General features: G+C 36.0%; 1 protein-coding gene across 3 annotated transcripts in view; it reads left to right on the top strand.

The window, feature by feature from the left end:
* Positions 1 to 20,721, top strand: part of MYCBP2 (MYC binding protein 2) — a 204,668-nt gene that overhangs the window by 81,524 nt on the left and 102,423 nt on the right. For all 3 annotated transcript variants that reach the window (XM_086476678.1, XM_086476666.1, XM_086476671.1), the window contains exons 21-33: positions 4,632 to 4,749; positions 6,782 to 6,986; positions 7,342 to 7,495; positions 9,992 to 10,164; positions 11,266 to 11,391; positions 11,534 to 11,661; positions 13,332 to 13,423; positions 14,480 to 14,614; positions 14,700 to 14,783; positions 15,997 to 16,093; positions 17,944 to 18,136; positions 18,734 to 19,008; positions 19,965 to 20,186. In XM_086476678.1, the coding sequence (XP_086332804.1) occupies positions 4,632 to 4,749; positions 6,782 to 6,986; positions 7,342 to 7,495; positions 9,992 to 10,164; positions 11,266 to 11,391; positions 11,534 to 11,661; positions 13,332 to 13,423; positions 14,480 to 14,614; positions 14,700 to 14,783; positions 15,997 to 16,093; positions 17,944 to 18,136; positions 18,734 to 19,008; positions 19,965 to 20,186 (2,002 nt within the window). The remainder of the gene's footprint in view (positions 1 to 4,631; positions 4,750 to 6,781; positions 6,987 to 7,341; positions 7,496 to 9,991; positions 10,165 to 11,265; positions 11,392 to 11,533; positions 11,662 to 13,331; positions 13,424 to 14,479; positions 14,615 to 14,699; positions 14,784 to 15,996; positions 16,094 to 17,943; positions 18,137 to 18,733; positions 19,009 to 19,964; positions 20,187 to 20,721) is intronic.

The raw sequence follows: 20,721 nt of genomic DNA, 5'->3' as shown, positions 1-20,721 counted from the left end.
AGTGGCATTTGTACTGGTAGTTTACTGTCTCCTATTTCCAACTTTGATGAAATCACTTGGCTTTTCTGAAGGCATCGGAGCTATCTGCTGTATCTGTCAGAATTTCAGGCAGTAAACCACACATCGGTTGCTTATTTAGACAGAAACTGGATGGAGACCAAATGTAGTTCCAATTGAGATCCTAGAAGAGAACATGAAACATCCTGTGCTTGACCAGGCATAGAAGCTGAGGAGGTACAAGCGACTTGGCACTGACCTTTGTATCATTCTACAGCAGACCCTAGAGAGTGTCTGAAAAAAGCCATGAAGAAGTTTGGAGTATGTCCTGTGCATGAGAACTGGCTATAGTACTATATTGCTGTTTAGCACCATCATTCAAATGATAATTTCCTCATTGATGTACTTCTTTTTCCAGCTTTAAGTAGAGATCTGTCCTCACAGTAAGGGATTCAGAGAAGGAAACAGGGAATCCTTATGCAGAGTTCCACCTCAGTTGGGACGCAGTGGTGCTCAGATGGCCAGCTCCAGCCAGGTCAGTGGTATGTCAGTCATGCAGTGTGTCACATTGCCTGTATTGACCTCAGGAAGACCATCATCTTCTGAATCCAGGAACTGATGCTCTACTGTGTTTCCGGGAGAGAGAGAGAGAGAGAGAGAGAGAGAGAGGAAAAAAAAAAAAAAAGGAAAAAAAAAGGAAGTTACGTTTAGGTAGCCTAGCTAGTATATCTAAATATGGGGGCCTCTGAAAACAGGAACTGTCAGGGAAAATGCAGGAACTCTCGTTTTCATCTGAGGGAGCCATCTTCATTACCAGATGAAGGTATTATTTAAGTTCCTGCGTAGTGATTGATGACTTACCCTTTCAGAGACTTCTGTCTTGCAGTGTAAAGATTTAGTAGTGAGTCTGTATTTTTAAAAGTCTTAAAAATACTTAACTATTTTGAATTCTGCACACCTGTCCAGACATGTTTCTCCTTAATTAAGGGGATTCTGGACTTCTCTGTTAGAGTGTGGTAAACACCACACATTCTTCCTCCTACTTTAGTAGCAATGAGACATATTACATGCCCTAGAAGGACTTCAGATTACTTTTTATGCGCACAAACAAACAAAACAGCAGGTGAACAGGACAACATGATTCTCAATAAACCATTAGTAGAACTGAAATGGTGTGGAGGAACAAGCAATATGCACAAGGTGGTGTTACTTTTTTTTCCAGCAAAGACTTTAGCCATTCATAGATGGACCATTAAATATGGAAGTCATCTGGTTTCTGGGAGCCCATTTTTTCCATATCTGTATGCTGGAGCCATTAAACTAGCTTGTGTAGGCTTTCTTTTATAAATCCACAGTGGCAGATGTTGATAAGCTTACTACCTGAAGGATTTGTCAGTCTCTGCTTATATTCTCCTCAAATTAGATGCTGGTGGATAGAAACTCAGTGGAAGCAAGAAATGCTTTGCAGTATCTAGTCTTGGTGAAAAATAGCGTGTCTTGAATTCAAGTAAGCAAAGGCCTGTTTGTTGCTAATGCTTCTCTCAAGAAGCTGGGATTTAAAACTCCAGGATCTTTCTGTTATTGTTCAAAGTTTGCCTGCATTTCTTTTACAAACTGTTGACTTCAGCTCTACGTTAGCAAGCACGTGATCTGGCAGTCAAGCTCCAGAAATGGAATGACTGAAATAAGACAATCCTGATGTGGTTTTGCTTCCAGAGGTTCAACAATAGCATGGAAGAAACTGAACAGACCTTCTATGTACAGTCAGCTGTGTTCTGTTTGAAGACAAAGCATAGAGTCTGTATCCTATTAATAACTGTAGGAAAAAATGTATTCCATCATCTCTGTTTGATAGGATCATGTTTCTAGGTGCATTGTCTGATTATTTTACTTCAGCGGTGGAGTGCAGGTCTCATTTGCATCTTTTCACCAAACTCCCAGTTACCTCTAATATCTAAAAATCTCCATTTTCTGTTTAACTCCATACTGTCCAACTTTGCCTGCGATTGACGGAAGTTACTACTGGTTTCCTTTTACCCACTGCACAGTAATGGCTCATGGTGAACCTGAATTGACAGCGACAAGGTCAGCTGTCCCCAGTGACATCTTCCTGCACCCAGTAGCCAGCTCTTGGCTGGAAAGGTACCATGGACAGCGATTGTTTGAACAGTTAATGCAGGACGAGTTTTCAAGACCACATCTTGCTCCCAGGAATGCTTACCCTTCAGGATGGAAGAGGGTTTCAGTGTGGACAGCCAAAATGTGTTTGGACCTTCTGCAGGATCCTGAGTTAGCTGATGCATGTATATCTGCTGCTTTTCTTTCGTCACTCTGACATTTTCCCAAGGGATCTCAGGTTACTTCCTGTAAAGTTGAGGTTGGTCTTCTGTGATTGACCTATGTCAAGTTCCTGTGTCATATCCAGAAGCCAAAGAATCGGTGAGTTTGACACCAGTGTGTCCTTCAACTCCATCCCAGAAGAATAGTTATTGCTTTCTCATTCAAATGGAGAAGCCCTGGTTATCAAAACTTTGTCCAAAGAGACTCTCAGACTCTTAAGTGTCTATGCCGAGCTTTCTGTGTTGAGTTTGAAGGATAGGGAAATACTCAATACCACAGGTTTTAAATTCCGTATACATCAGTCAAACTGGCTTACTGTGTTTTTCTGAATCCCTCCTCCTTTTATGAAGTGAAAACTATTTTTTCTGTATTTTTACTGTATTTTTTTGATGTAGTTAAGTTGTCTTAAGCTTTTTCCTGTTAATTTATTTAGTTGATACACTGTAGTTGGCCATTCCAAAAGCTGGGTGATCTTAATAAAAGAGCTATTTAAGAGGATAGCATATTATATCTCTCTACATTAGTTGTTTGTCCCGCCAAGGGAATATCATGCACAGCATATAGATAACGTTGCTGATAGATTCAGTTGGCAAAACAGAAAGATAACTAGTTTTGATAATAATAGCTTAGCTTTTATGCATCAAAAAGATGAAACATTCACTTTTTTTTTTCACAAGCATAGGATTGATAATTCCTTGCCTACAGCTATCATAACTTTGAAGGAGAGAAAAAAAAAACTTTAATAAAAATATTTCCTTTAACAGGAATGCTTTTGATTAGTTCTTGACTATGTTTTGTTTCTGCTTCAGTGCCTTTTTGAGCTTCCTTAAAGTTAATGGGAGACAAATGTAGTGTTTCTTCTGTTTTTAAGAAGTTTCGTCATTCGTGCTGCTAATCTTTGCTCTGTGTGTCTGTGTTTAATCTTACTGATGTCCAAACCTGTGTGCCTGTAGACCAGCAAAGGCTTCTAAATTTATGATCGTCATGTTGCACATCCTCTAAAAAATTTTATGCTGCCCTTCAGTCTCTCCATTTCCACTAGAATCACCCACTGGAAGCTACATTCACAGCGAAGGAATAATTTCTTTCTGTATACCTGTGTTCGCCCTCTTTCAGATCATCAACCTATCATGCTGCATTCCTCTGTTCCGCTTTTCCTTATGTTCACGTCTTCCCATCTACTCTTTCCCTACTGAACACACAATGCTTCTCCTTTCTCCTCCTTTCTTGACTTCTGTTTCACCTGCAATTCAGCCAGAATCAGAATGCGCAGATAACCCATCTTTCTGGATATCAGCTGCTAGGTAACCATGGGCTGACACTTTTTTTTTTTTTTTTTTTTTTTATTCCGGCATAGGACAACCTGTTCTTATTTTAGATTAACCTACATTTGAGAGTGTGTGTTTAAAAGTAAGTTTGAATGATGCTGCTGTTCTCTGGGCTCAGAGTTACCAAAGATTGATTTGTTTGGGAATAACTTGTTCTTCAAATTCTCAGTCTTTCTCAGTCCACAATAAATTTGAAGTCTAGGTAGACATTCATTATGGGATTCAAAGTCTAGTACAGTTCTTGTAGGCTCCTGTTTACTTTATTGGGATTGAGATAAAAATTACAGGCTTAATATCTCATACTTCTTTCTTTTTATCTTTCCTACTATTTCTATTTTAAGCCATCACTTCCTTTGCTGCTTGATCATCCTACTGGGGTTTTTTCCCTCCTTTTTTGCTGGAATCGGAAATTTATTTTCTTACACCTGCGCATATTTGGGAGGCACATAGATTAAACTTTTTCAGGTCTTTCTGGAAAACAATTTGGAGAGGTTGGTTCTTCCTTGAGTCTGTGAGTTTGATGGAGAGAAGTTTTTTTAATGCCTTATTCTCCATTAGAAAACTGATGGAGGTGGCTAGACCTTCTCTTCATGTCATAATTCCCTAGACAGTGATCTCAGGAGGACCATACTAATATTGCTTCTGGTAATTCTACTAGGGTACCAACCACGTAAGACTTTGATTGCTTCACAATGCAAACATTGCTCACAGCATACTCACAACAGAGTTTTTTTAATGCTGCAGTTCATTGCAATATGTTTTATATACATACATATATACACACACACATATATATTAGTGTAACTACAGTAACATTAATGTAATCATACAGTTATATATTAAATTACACATTTTTATTCAATGCTAATTTCTGAGTTTAACTGAAGAGAGGATACTTGATCCTAATGTTTGTGTTAATTGTTGCATAAGCATATATTGATACAAAATTAATTTATTTTTATACAGGGGGTGTCCCACTTTGGTGCAAGCGTTACCAGGTCCTAGTACACAAGTTACTGCTGGGAGCAACCATACAGCAATTCTCTTAATGGATGGCCAAGTTTTCACATTTGGAAGTTTCTCAGTAAGGAAATAATAATATTTACTTATGGGAATAAGCTAGTTACTTATGGGAATAAGCTAGTAGTTAATGTATTGTTCAAAGGCCTTTCAAAACGGTTTATACTTGCTCTTATAGAACTATTCATGACTTCTGCATGTCTTTTGTGTCTATCATGTTTAAAAGCGTGGCCTCCAATATTGTTATGGTTGGAAAAGCGTGATGCCAGAAATTCTTAGTGGTTTTTGTATTTTAATGAAGATCGTGATTTAAAACTGGATTGTTTTATAAGGTGCACCAGTTTCCTCAAACTCTTATTGTTGCAAGCTCAGTTGCAAATAAGTATCTATTGCATATTCTATTACCCTTCTGTCTGCGTTCCTTAGAAAAAATACGTGTCCTGTTTTCTTTCATAGAAATGGTACTGAGTTGCAGAAGTTATGTGTGCTCTTGAGGGGAGGTTGTTGCTCAGTATAACACAGCATAAGTCTGATACTCTCATATCCGCATGGCATATATTCTCCTATGTCCCTGTGGGATCGATTCTTACATTTGCTGAATAAGTACTTCAACATCATTTAATTCCCCTTCATCCTGACTTCAGGCCTTTGTGCCTCCTTGTCTTTGCAAATACTCCCCTCACTGCAATCTCTCCAGAGTCATCTGTTTTTCATGCTTTCCCATTAGTGTCCTTTCGACAAAAGTTGGGGTATAGGTATTGAGCTATTTTTATATGTATTTAAAACTATATACTGCCAAACACAACAGAAGAGAAATTGTACCTTTTGAAATCTGTCTTTTTACAGAAAATAAAAAAAGGTGAAGACTGAAATTTTAGAAGTGGAAAATCATGTTTTGAATTAAAAGCGTGCCACAAGATGGCTCTTTGATTAAGTAATATTTTTTTGTTTATCAGATTTCAAGTGAGAGCTTTGATGTCCATATTTTTGTCAAAAGTGACTTGGGCACATAAAATTTCAAGCTTTGGTGACTTGCAGTGAAACTTAGACCCTGAAAAACCAAATTCACTCTCAGAAATAGGATTTAAAAGCCTGTCTCTCGACTGAGGGTTTTTTTCTTTTTCTAAAAGAAAAAATAAATCTAGACCATATTTAGACCACCTGTTCTATTTGTCTAGTTTTAGTATTGTAGTGCTTGAAAGTTTGTTGAAAGCTTCATAAAGTCAAGACAAGCTCAAAAGCAAACATGTTTCTTGAAAATGTGTTCACTAAGTTTACTGACATACAGTGTTATGTGGAATGAGAGATGAGTAACATGCTGGACTGGGGGTATTTGCTGTATGTGCATGTTTCTTCTCCCTTACCATTTTAAATAAAGTTACCTTGACTTCATTAGCCTGTGACAAATTTCCTTTGCCTGAGTGAGGCAGATGGAGTCTGAACAGGTTTATTGCAGCAGTTCTTACTACATACTTAGGTGCTGTATAAGAACTGTTGGTCCATTTCTTAGTGACTAGTTGTAGATGGGAGATAAGGCCTGAGATCTCCAGGTCAAGATGTTAACCAGCATATGCAGAGTTGCTTGCTTAGGCAGTTCATGCTCTTTTTACCTAAATTTTGGCATGCTAATCAATTTCTAGGTACTTTTAAGAGGTATTTGTTCTATAAGGCTTACAGTCCATGTAAGTTCGTAATTGAGTGGAATTCAGATTGTCTGAATCTGAATGCAGGGGGTTTTTTTCCCCCTGTCAATTCATCCCTTGTTTAGCAGATTTTGAATATTGAAGTAGCATAATGCTTTTATATTTGATTCTGAAGATGGAAAGGAGGGTTATCCATCATGGAGTGTTTGAGTTACATTAAAAAGAAAAAATTTCACTCAAAAACCTAACTGAATAGGGAGGAGAATATCTATCAATAACTTGTTCCTTGTATTTAAGCATGTAACGCTTCACATAGAGTAGCCATTGCTTTTTGAATGTAAATAAGTGTCTTGACCAGATACTAATTCTGTGTGTTGAAACTATCAAAGGAACTTGTTCATCTTTGAGACTTACTGTTATTTTTACTTATCAATTCTTGCATTCTCTCTCTAGAAAGGTCAGCTTGGTAGACCAATTCTGGATATGCCCTACTGGAATGCAAAACCAGCACCTATGCCTAATATAGGCTCTAAATATGGACGCAAAGCAACATGGATTGGAGCGAGTGGAGACCAGACTTTTCTCCGGATCGACGAAGCTCTCATTAATTCTCATGTGCTTGCTACATCAGAGATATTTGCAAGCAGGCATATAATAGGCAAGAACTCTTCTATAATAATTTAAATGCTTATAGAAATGTTGGAGAATAAATAGCTTTGTTCATGCGAACAATAGAGGAGCAACAAGTCAAAAATGTGAAAGGAGGGAATTAAAATATTTTGACTTTGTGGTTATATTGCACATGGCGATCCTAGCTCCTTTAGAAATTAATTTCATTAAAAATAAGAATTTAAAAGTCTAATGTTTTCTTGCACTTGAATCTTACTACAGTTTATTTTTTGTTGTAGCAGTTTATTTGTTCTTCCCTACTATGATAATGCTTCATGCATAGAACATGCCATGTAATGAGTGGAGTCTTCGTATTTTTCTGCTCTTTTCCCTCACTGATCTAGGTTTGGTACCAGCTTCAATATCAGAACCTCCTCCTTTTAAATGCCTTCTGATAAACAAAGTAGATGGCAGTTGCAAAACATTCAATGATTCTGAGCAGGAAGACCTTCAAGGTTCTGGTGTGTGTCTGGATCCTGTCTATGATGTTATTTGGAGGCAAGTGTGGATTATAGCTATTAAAGTCATAGTGTAGAAATCTTTTATTTAAATATTTTGGGGGGCTGGAGATTTGATTATGCTCATTTGCTTAGTAAATGAAAAACAATGTTTAGTCTTTCCATGTATCTTTTTTTCACATTTTTTGGGTGATTTGTTCAAGAAAGCACAAACCAAACATTTTCTCTTGCCTGATTTTCTTGGATTTCTTTTCTTTTTTGCATCATTCTCGATCCAGTCTCATGATGTTTGGGGACCTCAATCTATTCTGCTTATTTACTGTTTTTATTCTTCCGTTACTTTCCTCCATCTACTTGACATTTAACTGAATAATTTTCTTGCTGTAGCCAGCTTCCACAACCTTGTGTCTTAAGTCTTTACCCTTCTCTCAGGCATTAGTGGTTAAGACTTGAATAGGAGAAAGGGTAGAGTAATAGTATTCTTCGCAGTTCTGACATTTTGGGAGGTCAAAATAAAGGTGCTTATTTAGATGGCATAGACATTCAACTTATGCTTGTGTTTATTTCACAGTCTTTGGGGTAGTTGCTTTCAGTGGAGTCTTTGAGCAGGTGTAGATCATAAGCCTTTGTTGCAAAACAGAATCATAACATCCAATTCTTCTATAATGATTTAAAAGCTATGGTAGCCAGAGTTTGAGAAGAGAAATTTGAGCTGTCATCCAGTGAAAGTGATGGATGATGTTTAAACTGTTTGAAGACCTAGGCAAAAGGAAGAATAATCACTTACAGTTAGAATAAAACAGGGAACCAGCTAGTCTACATTCATCTGGAAAAGATAGTATGTAGGATCATATCTTTAAAAGATCATTGTGTCCATCGGCTGCTGGCATCCTACTTTGGATGTCTTCGTCCAAAATTGAGATTCAGGAACTTAATAGCCACTTACATTGAAGCATGCATGTTTGCTAGGCATGTTGCCTTATGACATCTTAAGTTCCTTGGATGGCTTTAGTTGTGCATTATGCACATCCCCAGGGTTGTTTGAACGTCATTAGCTAGGTACCAGTTCTTACTTAAATTATGCTGAGATTTGAATGATAAGAAAGAGTAGCACCCACAGCCCGTAAAGCTCTTGGTCATGATATTGTCAGCTTGATTAACACAGTGAAACACTCAATTTATGAAAAATGCAGTAATCGATAGCTATGGGAAAGCAGCAAGTTTCAGGGCAGAAAAGGTGATGCCGTTCAAGTTGATGTAGCACACTAAAATAGTTATACAGCTTGAGGAAGTTCAAATTCACATGTTAAAGATATTATTATAGGTAAGCATGGGTTGAGGTATTTTATTGTCTTGCAAAATTTTGGGAACTGTAGAACTAAATCTGGAGCTTAAATACCTAACTGAAGAATGGACTCTTGGAGTCTGTGCAGATTTGTTTCTGTGTTATGTCCCATTCTTGTTTAATAGAAAATATTAAAACAGTCTAAAGAAGAGACATGTTAATGAATGTGCCTATTAGTAGTGAAACATTCGGTATATTGTTATTCCTGGGCATTTTTATTCATGTCTGTTTAAATGAAGGGGGCAGGTTCTCTGTACAGAGAGACAACATTCTTGATTACATAGATTTTAAAGATTTTCCTCACAGCTTTGTGGCTTACTGTTTCAGGTAGTAGTGAAATTGAGGTGGTTAAATAATCTCTCGTGTGTGTATATAAATTTGCACATTGCTAACTTGTTGAAATCGTGCATACATATATAATACATACATACATATAATAGTAGTATTTTTAGTTAAAACTGTTTCTTTCTGTGTTATTTACACGATCTTAGGCCCATTTGGATTTTTAGAACAGCGTACCAAGTGAAAATCCCTTTTGTGCTTATTCAGAACACTCACATAGACCTATGTCTCTTAACTGTTTCTTCCTTTTACATAGTGATATCAAAGACTTCATTTTTTCATTTTCTTTTTCTCCATGTTAATCTATGGAATAGGAAGTCTTTGTATTCCCTTGTTTATGCTACCCTTTTCTATAATACCTTAAAAACTTAGAAGGTGATGTTACTCATTTAAAAAAAGCCCAAACAAAATATGTTGGATTTCTCAAGATCTTTTTACTCTTATTTGAAGGTGAGTAGTCCTTTTACTTTCACTTGGCATCTTTATCATTTTTAAGCACATCTGGCATTATGTCTAGTAGTTTTCTAGGTACTTCATGATTCGTAATAAATTATACTGTTTTCGTATTTATCAGCTTTGAAGTGTCTAACATTTTCTGAAATTTGTAAACCCATAATATGACTGTTTGACTTGAAATACAACAAGAATTTTTTGTATCTTTCCATTTGCTAGTGTGTTAAACTAGTAAAGTTTATATGCATTTGGTGTAATGATGTTCAGTTTTAAGAGTTTGTACTAGCAGATCTACATTTTACATTAAATAGCTTATAAAATTTCATTATCAGTTAGATTTTTGTGGGTTTTTTAGGAGGTGAAAGGGTTTTTTCACTCTGTTTTGTCTTGTTCTAGGTTTCGACCAAATGCTAGGGAACTGTGGAGTTACAATGCAGTAGTTGCTGATTCCAGACTTCCCTCAGCTCCAGACATGCAATCCCGGTGTAGTATTTTGAGTCCAGAACTTGCTCTGCCAACAGGTTCCAAAGCTCTAACCACCAGATCTCATGCAGCTTTGCACATTCTAGGTATATATTTATAGTTGATGAGTCAGAAAAAAGAAACATTACTTAATGTATAAATGAATTGTAACCTAACAGCTTTCTGATTTTTTTTTAGTTAAAATTTTACTTTGTAGTCTCTCACCATTGCTCTTAACACTTATGATCTGGCTGATACACATTAATTTTAATCAAAATAGTTGTCTTCTGCCATCTTTATGATGCTAGGGGATTTTAGAGTTTTGATGGAACCTGCTACTAGAGGTCTGCATAACAAAGAGGGCTTCCTAGACGTTCTTTTTGAATATTCTGCAGAATAAATTCAGTAGCGTTAAGTTAACCTGGAATTTTCAAAAGACAAGAAAAAAGCACTCTTAAATAAGCTACTTTTATTTTAAAGTATATGCAATATCTAAAATTAGAATTTACTTTTTGCAGTTTTGTAGAATGGGGCACTAAGAGTAATATGATTTCCTTTTGTAGTCTAAAAAGCCTGCCAAAACAAAAGTTAATCCCACTGTGTTCGTATGTAAACTGGCCATATGCAACATATCCAATGCTTCAAAGCACAGTTTTGGAAAATATTTTAGCACACTTGCTCGCTGATTGTGATGAGCGATCAGTTCCTTGTCCTTGCTCCCTTCATTGTGTGTTAGAGATGTGATAAATTTTAACTTGAACAGTACTTTTTTTGTGTCTGAGTCAGAGTAAGGCGCATTAGGTACCCATGTATATGAAACAAAATGCCTTTTATGAAGGCTTTCAAATCTGCCCATAATTCATTTACTACTTAATTCTTTTTTGGTAATATGGTAAATGTAAGAAGAAAAAAAAAAAGAAGGTGTTGCTGGCAAATTATTTACCATTGGAAAAGTTTCAGAGTAGATATTATCACATTTCTTGATTATTCTGGAAAAATAATAAATTAAGTGAAATAAATCTTCAATAATGAACCTTGAGTGACCCCTGACCTAATCAAAGCTATAATGATACTCGGTAGCATATGTATGGCTTAGGGACAAAACAGTTCAGTTGCTTTGATCTTTTTAACTAGTATTTATTTCTATTTCACTGATTAAAATCAGCAGTGTGAAATTTTGAGTTCTTTTTGGTTTTGCTTTCTTTTAGGTTGTCTTGATACTTTGGCTGCTATGCAGGACTTAAAAATGGGTGTAGCAAATACAGAAGAAGAGACTCAAGCAGTAATGAAAGTTTATTCTAAAGAAGACTATAGTGTTGTTAACAGATTTGAAAGTATGTATACAGTAAAATTTTGTAGCACAAGCTGATAAGGCTTGTGGAATAATAAGTCTGAGGGGGTCCCTTCCAACCCCTAACATTCTGTGATTCTTTGATAGATTAACTGTATTTTTGTTGTGTGGGGTTTTTTTTGCAGGTCATGGAGGAGGCTGGGGCTACTCAGCCCACTCAGTAGAAGCTATCCGTTTCTGTGCTGATACAGATATTTTGTTAGGTGGTCTTGGTCTTTTTGGAGGTAGGGGTGAATACACTGCAAAAATAAAGGTAAGTTTTTTTGGGTTTGTTTTAAACAATATTATGTCTCAAAATCAGAAACATAGAAATGCCGCCTAAAACCGTGATTAATTTTATTTCTTGATGAATGAGTGGTTTACTGTATATTAAAATCATTGGTAATAGAACTAGAAGGCTTCTCAGTGAGAAGTAATGAACCTTATGCAGGTAAGGTGTGTGAAGTAGAGATCTGCGAATTGCTATTCTTAATTGTCAGGAATTGGCCCATTCTGCCCTTCACTAAGTGCTGAGCCATCTTACAGGTGTATTGAGCAGATACGGTAGTGGGTCAAATGGTTCTGTGATCTATTTACACAAAGCTCAGAGGCCCACCTGCAGAAAATTGGTGGTGTGGGTTTCAAGTTAGAAACACATCCTTTGTCAGGATACATTAGGGACTGCTTCTCGAAAACAGAAAAAAAAGTACTTAGCAGTAGCTGGAATTCCTTTCGTACCAGCTGAGCCACTGCTTCCCACTGTCCCTGCCTCTTCTTTCTCAGACTGCTTTCTGGACAGTTTCTCGGCTAGGCACCAAACATACTCAGCTCTGCTTTGTGCAAAATGTAAGGATGATTAGGGCTGGAGCATGCGTGGTGATTTAAAATAAATAAATAAATGAGCCTGGCTTTAGGTAAAAAAGCTCGCATGAACACAGAGTGTGTAACAGCTCTGGTTTCTGGTAAGTAGCTTCTGTTCCTGCATTTAATAAGGATTTCAGAAACTCCCCGAAAGACGTCATAAAGGAAGGATCTAATATCTTTCTGAGGTTTATATTAGATGTGTGTATTTGGAGTATGTTATTGTAGTTACTTGTTGATTGTTCGGTTATTGAGTTTTTCTGTTTTCAGATGAGTAGGTGTTAAGGTTTGTTTTAGCAAATACTTAGCATTAATATTTGCATAAGACAACAGGAGATCCAAAACAAGTAGTCGTACTTTATTCTAGTTTAACACAATGACTGAGAATCGCAAATGATTAAGGAAAGCCAAGAAACTAATGTTTAAATGCTAAAGGTAGTAACCCTATGAAAGCACTCTAGTATTATGTTTTCAATTTGTTTCTGGTTGTCTAGGATTAGCTTATAGCCAAGATAAGATTTGCCAGTCCTGCCACAGGTAAACTGTGTATTAAATAGCCATTTGCAAGAGGAGTCATAGGCATGTGTTGTGGTCCTTTTTCAAACTCGTCAAACTGTAGAAATGTTTTGTGACTGAGTAAGAAAAGCAAGTTCTTTTGAAAAAGGTATCATCTTTTGTCCTAGTTGCCAACTGTTCTCGATGCTATTGACTGGCTCTGCTAAACAGTCAAGCTGTCCTGTTCCAGTTGAGTATATCTTCAGTGTGTTTCAATCTAACACCTTCTGCCCAACTTTGCCTGCATTAGACTTGCCTGCACAATTTAGGGAGTTTCTCCACTTAAGAGTATATCTGGGCATAAGGCTGGGAGGTCAGTGTCAATTACTGTTTTTTAATAGTTAATGATATTATAAAATCCTGACTTCCAGATGGGAATTTGCCTCTCAGTGACAGTAACTAGCAGTTACTTTTGCGAAGGGGAAAGACGAGTAATAGACAGTTTCCAGATTGCCAGATAGGAAGAAGTGGTATTATGAGGTTTCTAATATCTAAAACGTATTTTTACCTTTTTTCATACTCTACCAGTTGTTTGAATTGGGTCCAGATGGGGGAGACCATGAAACTGATGGAGACCTTCTTGCTGAAACAGATGTCTTAGCATATGATTGTGCTGCTAGGTAAAATGTTTTACTTACCTTCTTCTACCTACTTCCTGATCTTTATTTTTACTTTCTTCATACAAATTTTAAAACCACTTTAAATAGTAACAGAGATGATCTACATCATTGGAAGTTTGTAGCAAGTAATGTAAAATTTACAGTCAAACAAAGTGTGTTGGGTAAATAATAAAACACCAAATACCTCACCAATCCGTTATGGTACTAATTTAAAAGCAGAAGAAATTGTCTCACACTTGCTCTTATATAAATCAAAGTAAAATCCTGTATTCCTGAGATGAGAAGACAAGACAAAGTGTTGCAGCCGCTCTTTTGAACACTTATATCAAAAGGGTGCTTTCAGGCACAAATGGGTATTTGCATTAAACACCTCATCGTGAAACATACTGCAATACAAAATTACCATAACCAAAAGAAGGATTGTTGTGCTTCAGCTCATTTCAATACAAGCAGTTATTGCTTGAAAGGTTTTGCATATGGGTGGGGTTAGCCATGTTTTAGCTGTACTTTCATTCTCTGTTATGAAATAATTTAACATTCAAATCATCCATGACTAGTTCTTTTAGGTTAAATTCTTGTATATCAATACCCCTAAATATATATTCCATTACTTTCTTAAATATTAGTGTGTAATTCCTAGGAATTGATGTGTAGGCTCTCGTCATTTACAAAAATTTTCTAAAATTGAATTAAAATAATATAATTAATAGTTTATAGTTAATACTTTATTTGCAGTATTATGTATTAAATGTAATTGCATTTGTGTGTTAATTTACCTTAATCACTCACTCTATTTGGCATTTGATATCTGATTGTTTCAAAACGCAAGCTCAAGCTAGACTTAGGCATTTGGAGGTTCTTTGAATTATTATTTTTCTTAATTACTACAATATTTTACAGCAAAATATTTTTAAATTTTGACTATAAATAGATACTTGAAATTAATAACTGAATCGATTAATTTTCAATTTTCTTTTGTAAGCAGGGTGTAATTTGTTAAAGATTTATCTAAAAACTAATTCACATGTATCTTTTTTCAACATTTTTTTCTCACAGAGAGAAGTATGCAATGATGTTTGATGAGCCGGTACTCCTACAAGCTGGCTGGTGGTATGTGGCCTGGGCAAGAGTGTCAGGACCTAGCAGTGATTGTGGATCTCATGGACAGGCCTCTATTACTACAGATGATGGGTATTTTTTTTGTTCCTATATTTTTTTAAAGCAAAATAAGAGATATAATGTTGCTTAAATAATAATTGGATTATTTGTCTTTCAGTGTTGTATTTCAGTTTAAAAGTTCCAAGAAATCAAATAACGGTACAGATGTTAATGCAGGACAGATCCCGCAGTTACTATACAGGTAATATTTTGACAATTTTAGAACAATATATTGCATGTTTTTTAAACAGAAGCACTGTTAAAATAAGCATACGTTTTATGAAATTATTGTTGGATTAAGCTAAGGACACCTCTGTCTGAAAAATCTAGTGAAAACTTGGTGTCTTTGAGAAAAGTAGTAAGTCCATTATACAAAAATTTATTTCTTTGCAGTTTTTCTTGCAGTTGTTCTTCATATATTATGTTCTGAGACTTTCACGTAGTTCTGTAGAGCCTCATGGTTTCATCTAACATGCTTTATTTCTTGCTAGTTGGGAAGTATTCTATTTGGTAGGCCTCAGTTTAGGAGCAGTATACTATCAAACAGATTATTTTAATGAAAAAACAACAAATTGTGCTTTACAGTAAGTTACCATAAATTTGTTACTCCCATGGGAAATGTTATGTAACTGTTTTAAAAAGCAAGAACTCATTCACTGTATTGCTAATATATTTCTCAGATTTCCTCAGATATATACAAGATCTAATTTTTGTATTTTTTGTGTATGTATATATATTCCCTCCCTGCCCCCACGTTGCTTCTGAAACTTAGAATTTCTTCATACCAGTTCACTTCCTATGCCCTTTCTAAGCATGTCCTTTTCAGAGTCCCTTACCAGAACAGCTCGCTTCTGCCAGTAAGCTTTGTGTACAGAGGCCCCTATCTCTCCAGAGGAAGGTTTCATTTTGACTGATGCACATACAGTCTTGGCATAACCTATTAACTGTTTGGGTGATTTCTCTGGAGAGATGGCTGTAGCCAAAGACAAACAAGCCTTGGGGCCTCTGAAGGAAGGATATGGCTGAAGAGCCATGAGTGGCACAAAAGGAAAGGTGTCGCAGTAACAGGTGCTGCCTGTATTATTTTACCTCCACAAAACTAGTGTTCTTCAAGAAATAATATTTCTAGTCTTAAAAATGTCATCTGAAAAAATACAGTAAATACTTGTAATAATTGCATCTGTAATTAAGTCTCAACTTTATTATTAATTGTCACAATTCTGCCAGTTGAACCGAATTCAAGGTATTTGGTTACTGGTCTAGAAGGATTAGGAACTGGAGGAAGTTATGCTGAAATGGAACGTTTTTCAGATAATTACCTTAAACTTTTCTTCCACTTCTGTTCCACTTGAACAGTACAAACTGCCAAAAGTAGAAGTGCAAATTTCAATTTAGTTCATAAATTGTTCTTCCAGGCTGCCAACAAGTGATGGCAGCGCATCCAAAGGAAAACAGCAAACCAGTGAACCTGTGCATATTTTAAAGAGATCTTTTGCCAGGACTGTCTCGGTGGTGAGTATTAAGAATCCTCTGCATTTCCTGCAAGTTCATTCATACTTAGAAAACTGAAAGACATACATGTGGAAATAACTAGTGATTTTTTTCCGTCTCTTTACCAAGCAGAAGTTATGTACACCAATATATAGAACATTGAGGTGTTTTTTTTCCTTTTTCTGAAGACTTCAGATGTAAACTTAAATCTAAGCTAAGCTTGGTATTGACCTGAGGATGAGAACCTAGAAACGTATTTGTTTACAAGATTGAGCTACTTAGTTCTGGAGTTTTTTTGTGGGGTGTGGGGTTGAGTTCATACTTAGCAGTTGTTTACAGTGTACAAGCCTTACTCCCTGCCAAGAAATTAATATTAGTAGGCTTTGAGGGATCTTTACTATATGGTCTCTTCCATGGCTTTTAAATTACTGTCGTTAATTAGTCATTGGTGAGATTCTTCTTCCTCTTGAATGCATGCCAATATACATTGAGGGTCAGATGGCATTTAATTAAGCTTTGATAAGCTGAGGTAAGGGGTATTAATAGGCCCAGTGAACTGCAACTATTAATAGGAGATAGCCTGCAGTTCTTAACATACAAGGAGGTTAGTCAAATTTTGAGGAATACCACATTAAGTTGAAAAGCAATATTATCATCCAGGATATGGCCAATTCCATCTTTGCGTTTTTGAAGTACAGTTCTTTCCTTATATGTTACAAGCAATGATTATTTTATTTTCAGCTCCAACCTGGGTTATATTTTATACTGCGTTACATATACTGTCAGTATTCTCAACTGATAGTTAGATTGAAGTTACTGCCTCCATATGGACACTTGCAGTCCAGTTCTCTTAACCAGCTTGCTTTCATTTATGTATTCTCCATTTCTTTAGTATTCTCTAATGATCAGGATGATCGTCTTCTGTTCAGGTTTCTTCTAGAAATGTGTTATCTACACAATTTACATGTTTACTAATCATATTATTGACACATTAATAGCTACTCTTAATGTATCTTTGCTTAAAAATACTTGCGTTGCACTACGAACTCCTATGGCTTTTAATGCTTCACATTGTGTCCTCCCTCTTCTTTACCTTGCTGCTGTTATCCCTCACCATAGATCTGAATTGGGCTAAGTGGAGAGTTTTGGCTTTCTGGAGTATTAGGCATTTTATAACTAACATGGAACAATAAGCTTGATTGCAGCTTGAAGGTATACCTGCAGCTTGAAGGTATTCAGTACCAAATACTTGTAGTTTGCCTTCTGAGGTACAACTTTATGAAACTTATCAACCTCATTTAATAATAGTAGAAACAAGTTTTTGAACAAGCAAAACTTTTTAAATCCTCAAATTTCTTGTGGACTATCATGCTTCTGTTGAACTTTCAAGTACTGTGAATGTGATACAGTTTCCATGATCCTGCAGATCATAACTGTTTAAAAACAAAGCGAAGACAGCGCAGGTAAGTCTTTACCGTTATGAAAAGAGTGTATTCTGTTAAAAGTAAGTATTACACTGTTCATACACAGATGAAGCAAGTAAAATTTACTGAAAAATCTGTATTACAGGTGAATACAAACAGTTGTTAGTTCTTAAATAACTGAGAGACTTTCGCACACATAATATTATATCATACGTTAAGATTGCTTTTGGTATGGTATTACAGTGAAGTGTCCCCTACATTCTCAGTGCTTTTTTTTATTCTCATGAAAACAGGCTTTGTGTGTTGTATGGTAGATGTGTATAAACATAAATAAGTTTTCATAATAAACATGGATATAGATGCTATTTGTTTTTCATCTTATACTGATGCGGAAAGTTCACTTTTCGTTTTTTACACAAAATCTGTATCCTTCATACCCTGAAATAGGAATGCTTTGAATCTTTATTGAGCATTCTTCACTGGAGCTGGACAACACTGGTGCTGGGAGTTGAAGAACTTCGTGGACTTAAAGGATTCCAATACACTGCTACTCTTTTGGATTTAGAAAGGTTGCGTTTTGTGGGCACTTGCTGCCTGAGGTTGCTGAGGGTCTACACCTGTGAGATATATCCAATATCAGGTATTCTTCTTAATTCACTTGTTTCATATTTATCAGCAAATAGTAATCTACAGGACATTCAAAATTTTATCTAAGTATTGTGTAGGATATGCTATAAGATGAAATTGCTTATTAAGAGACTTGCTGTCAGAAATGGGGTATTTGCAGTTACCCACATAACTGAGCATCTAACACCACATGTTTACCTTAACTTGTGTGTATTTTAAAGTTAATTTCTTGTTCGGCTTGGCACTTGAGTTCTTTTGGACTATTTGTATCTTCTTTTTTTCCCGTTTCTGTGCATAGTAGCTGCTTTGGTGGTGAGCACAATTTAAACTTGAAAGACTATCTTTTTTTGTGCCTGTAGTTTGACAACGATCATATTAAAATGCAGCATATATTATGAAAGACCAAAAAACTGGAAGTTTCTGACATTCCGGTTTCTTCGATGTAGTTTAACACCCTTCACTGTTTTCCTTTTGAAATTAACTTCTCTGAATGTAGATTCATCAATGTTGTTAAATTCTAGTTGTTTTATTTGCATGTAAAATGTGCATTTTAGTATGAACTTGTTTAATTTATTGTACATTTAACGGTCCTCTTTGTGTAACCTTCTAGCTACAGCTAAGGCAGTTGTAGAAGAAACCAGCAAACTAGCAGATTGCATTGGAAAAACTAGGACCTTACTGAGAAAAATTTTGTCTGAAGGAGTTGATCATTGCATGGTGAAGTTGGACAATGATCCACAAGGATATCTCAGCCAGCCTCTCAGTCTTTTAGAAGCTGTTCTTCAGGAATGCCATAATACATTCACAGCTTGCTTTCATTCATTTTATCCAACGCCAGCTCTCCAGTGGGCGTGTCTTTGTGACTTGCTGAATTGTTTGGACCAGGTACATGAAAATTGCACAAGTAAATATTACAACTTAGCTTGCCCTATTGCTCAAAGAGAAGCCAAGCTTTATTTAAACCCTTTATTCCTCTTTTGTGTTTATTCTGGTTTGCAACTTGAATTCTGTTCTGGTTTGGGGTTTTTTTAATAATTGGGGTTTGGTGGTTGTTTTTTAAAAAAGCGTCCAAGTTCAACAAGAGCCTAGAAACTTCTGTCTCCCCTAGCAGTAAGATTCTTTCTGGGACAGTGAAGAAAATTTGTGATGCTGGTAACTGTCAGCACCTGCTTTTTCAATACTGAGGCCATGTCTTATATGCCATTACTCTTGCAGCACATTGCATAGGAGCATACATGGGGCATTTTTTTAAACTCAACACTAATACTTGAGTAATTTCTCGTTATTAAGTGTTACAATAGTGCTCTGATCCAGCAACGTACATGAGAAGCTGTCAATATTATTCTATAATCAACAGCTTTCTTCTGAGTATCTTGCTTATTGTGAATGAGCATCCCACATCTAAACAGTGTGGTTGCTTGCTTTCATTGATCGCAGTGAGATGTAAACATTTGCTTCTTTGCATGAAAATTTATTTAGCATATAAAAATTCAAGGAAGAATCAGTTCTTTAATATATTATTCAGATTAAATTATTTGATTAATTATAAGTGCTTTGTTTTCTAAGGGTGCTGTAATTTCAAAAGTAATTTTAAATGGGTTTATTGTTTTTAGACACATCAGCCAGCAAATTTTAATTACTCCACTTTGAAAGATAGAAATAGAAGCTCGTGAGAGAAGATAATGTAAAATTCACAGGAAAGCTAACAGGATATGAAGTTCGTTCTCTAAATTATTGTTACAGTTACTATAAAACTGGGAAGTTCCTTTCAAAAGTAGTTTCTCCCTCATTTACTTTGAATGCAACAGTGCCATTCTATTAATTTCCTTTTATGTTTCTAGGACATCCAGGAAGCAAACTTCAAAACCTCCAGTAGCCGGCTTCTTGCTGCTGTTATGTCTGCTCTCTGCCATACTTCAGTAAAACTGACCTCTATCTTCCCAATTGCTTATGATGGAGAGGCCTTGCTGCGATCAATGGTTAAACAAGTCAGCACCGAGAATGACTCTGCCCTGGCCCATCGTTTTCCTCTTTTGGTTGCACACATGGAAAAACTTAGTCAGGTTGGGTTATATTCTAAAAATGTAACAACTCGTTCTACTTTGCAACAAAAAACAGTTATGTAAGTTGAAGTTTTAAGCTTTATAAGGATGTAGCTGAATTTGCCTGAGTGTTTTCTTTCTTAAAAGGCTTGTTTCAGAAACTTATTATTTTATCCAATTTTCATCTTTTGGTCTGAAATTTTCCAATTATTTCTGGTTTGGAGAATATCTGAGCAAAAATTATTTATTTTTGGAATATTAAACTGGCAGAAATACAGTTTGGAGTTGTCTTCCATTGCATAGTGTTTTCTGCAACAATTTTTCAGCTTTTTCACATGATGACAAGAATGAACATGTGGATAGAGTCAGTGTTTTAAGTTCCTTTACGTTTGAGTCAACACAGCTTTGGTAATAAAGTCATGTCTCAAACTGGAGTTTCTAAATGAGTCAGCAAGCAGGTGAACAAGGAAAGCCCAGTTCATATAGTTCTGTCAAAGGTTTTTAAACAATTTCCTAAATAAGGGCTCTTGAATGCTGTATTTTTGCAGTTCTGTTA

The sequence above is a fragment of the Leptosomus discolor genome, chromosome 1, assembly GCF_034619465.1.
Source record: "Leptosomus discolor isolate bLepDis1 chromosome 1, bLepDis1.hap2, whole genome shotgun sequence".
NCBI classification, from domain to species: domain Eukaryota; kingdom Metazoa; phylum Chordata; class Aves; order Leptosomiformes; family Leptosomidae; genus Leptosomus; species Leptosomus discolor.
This window is presented reverse-complemented; position numbering and strand designations above follow the sequence as displayed.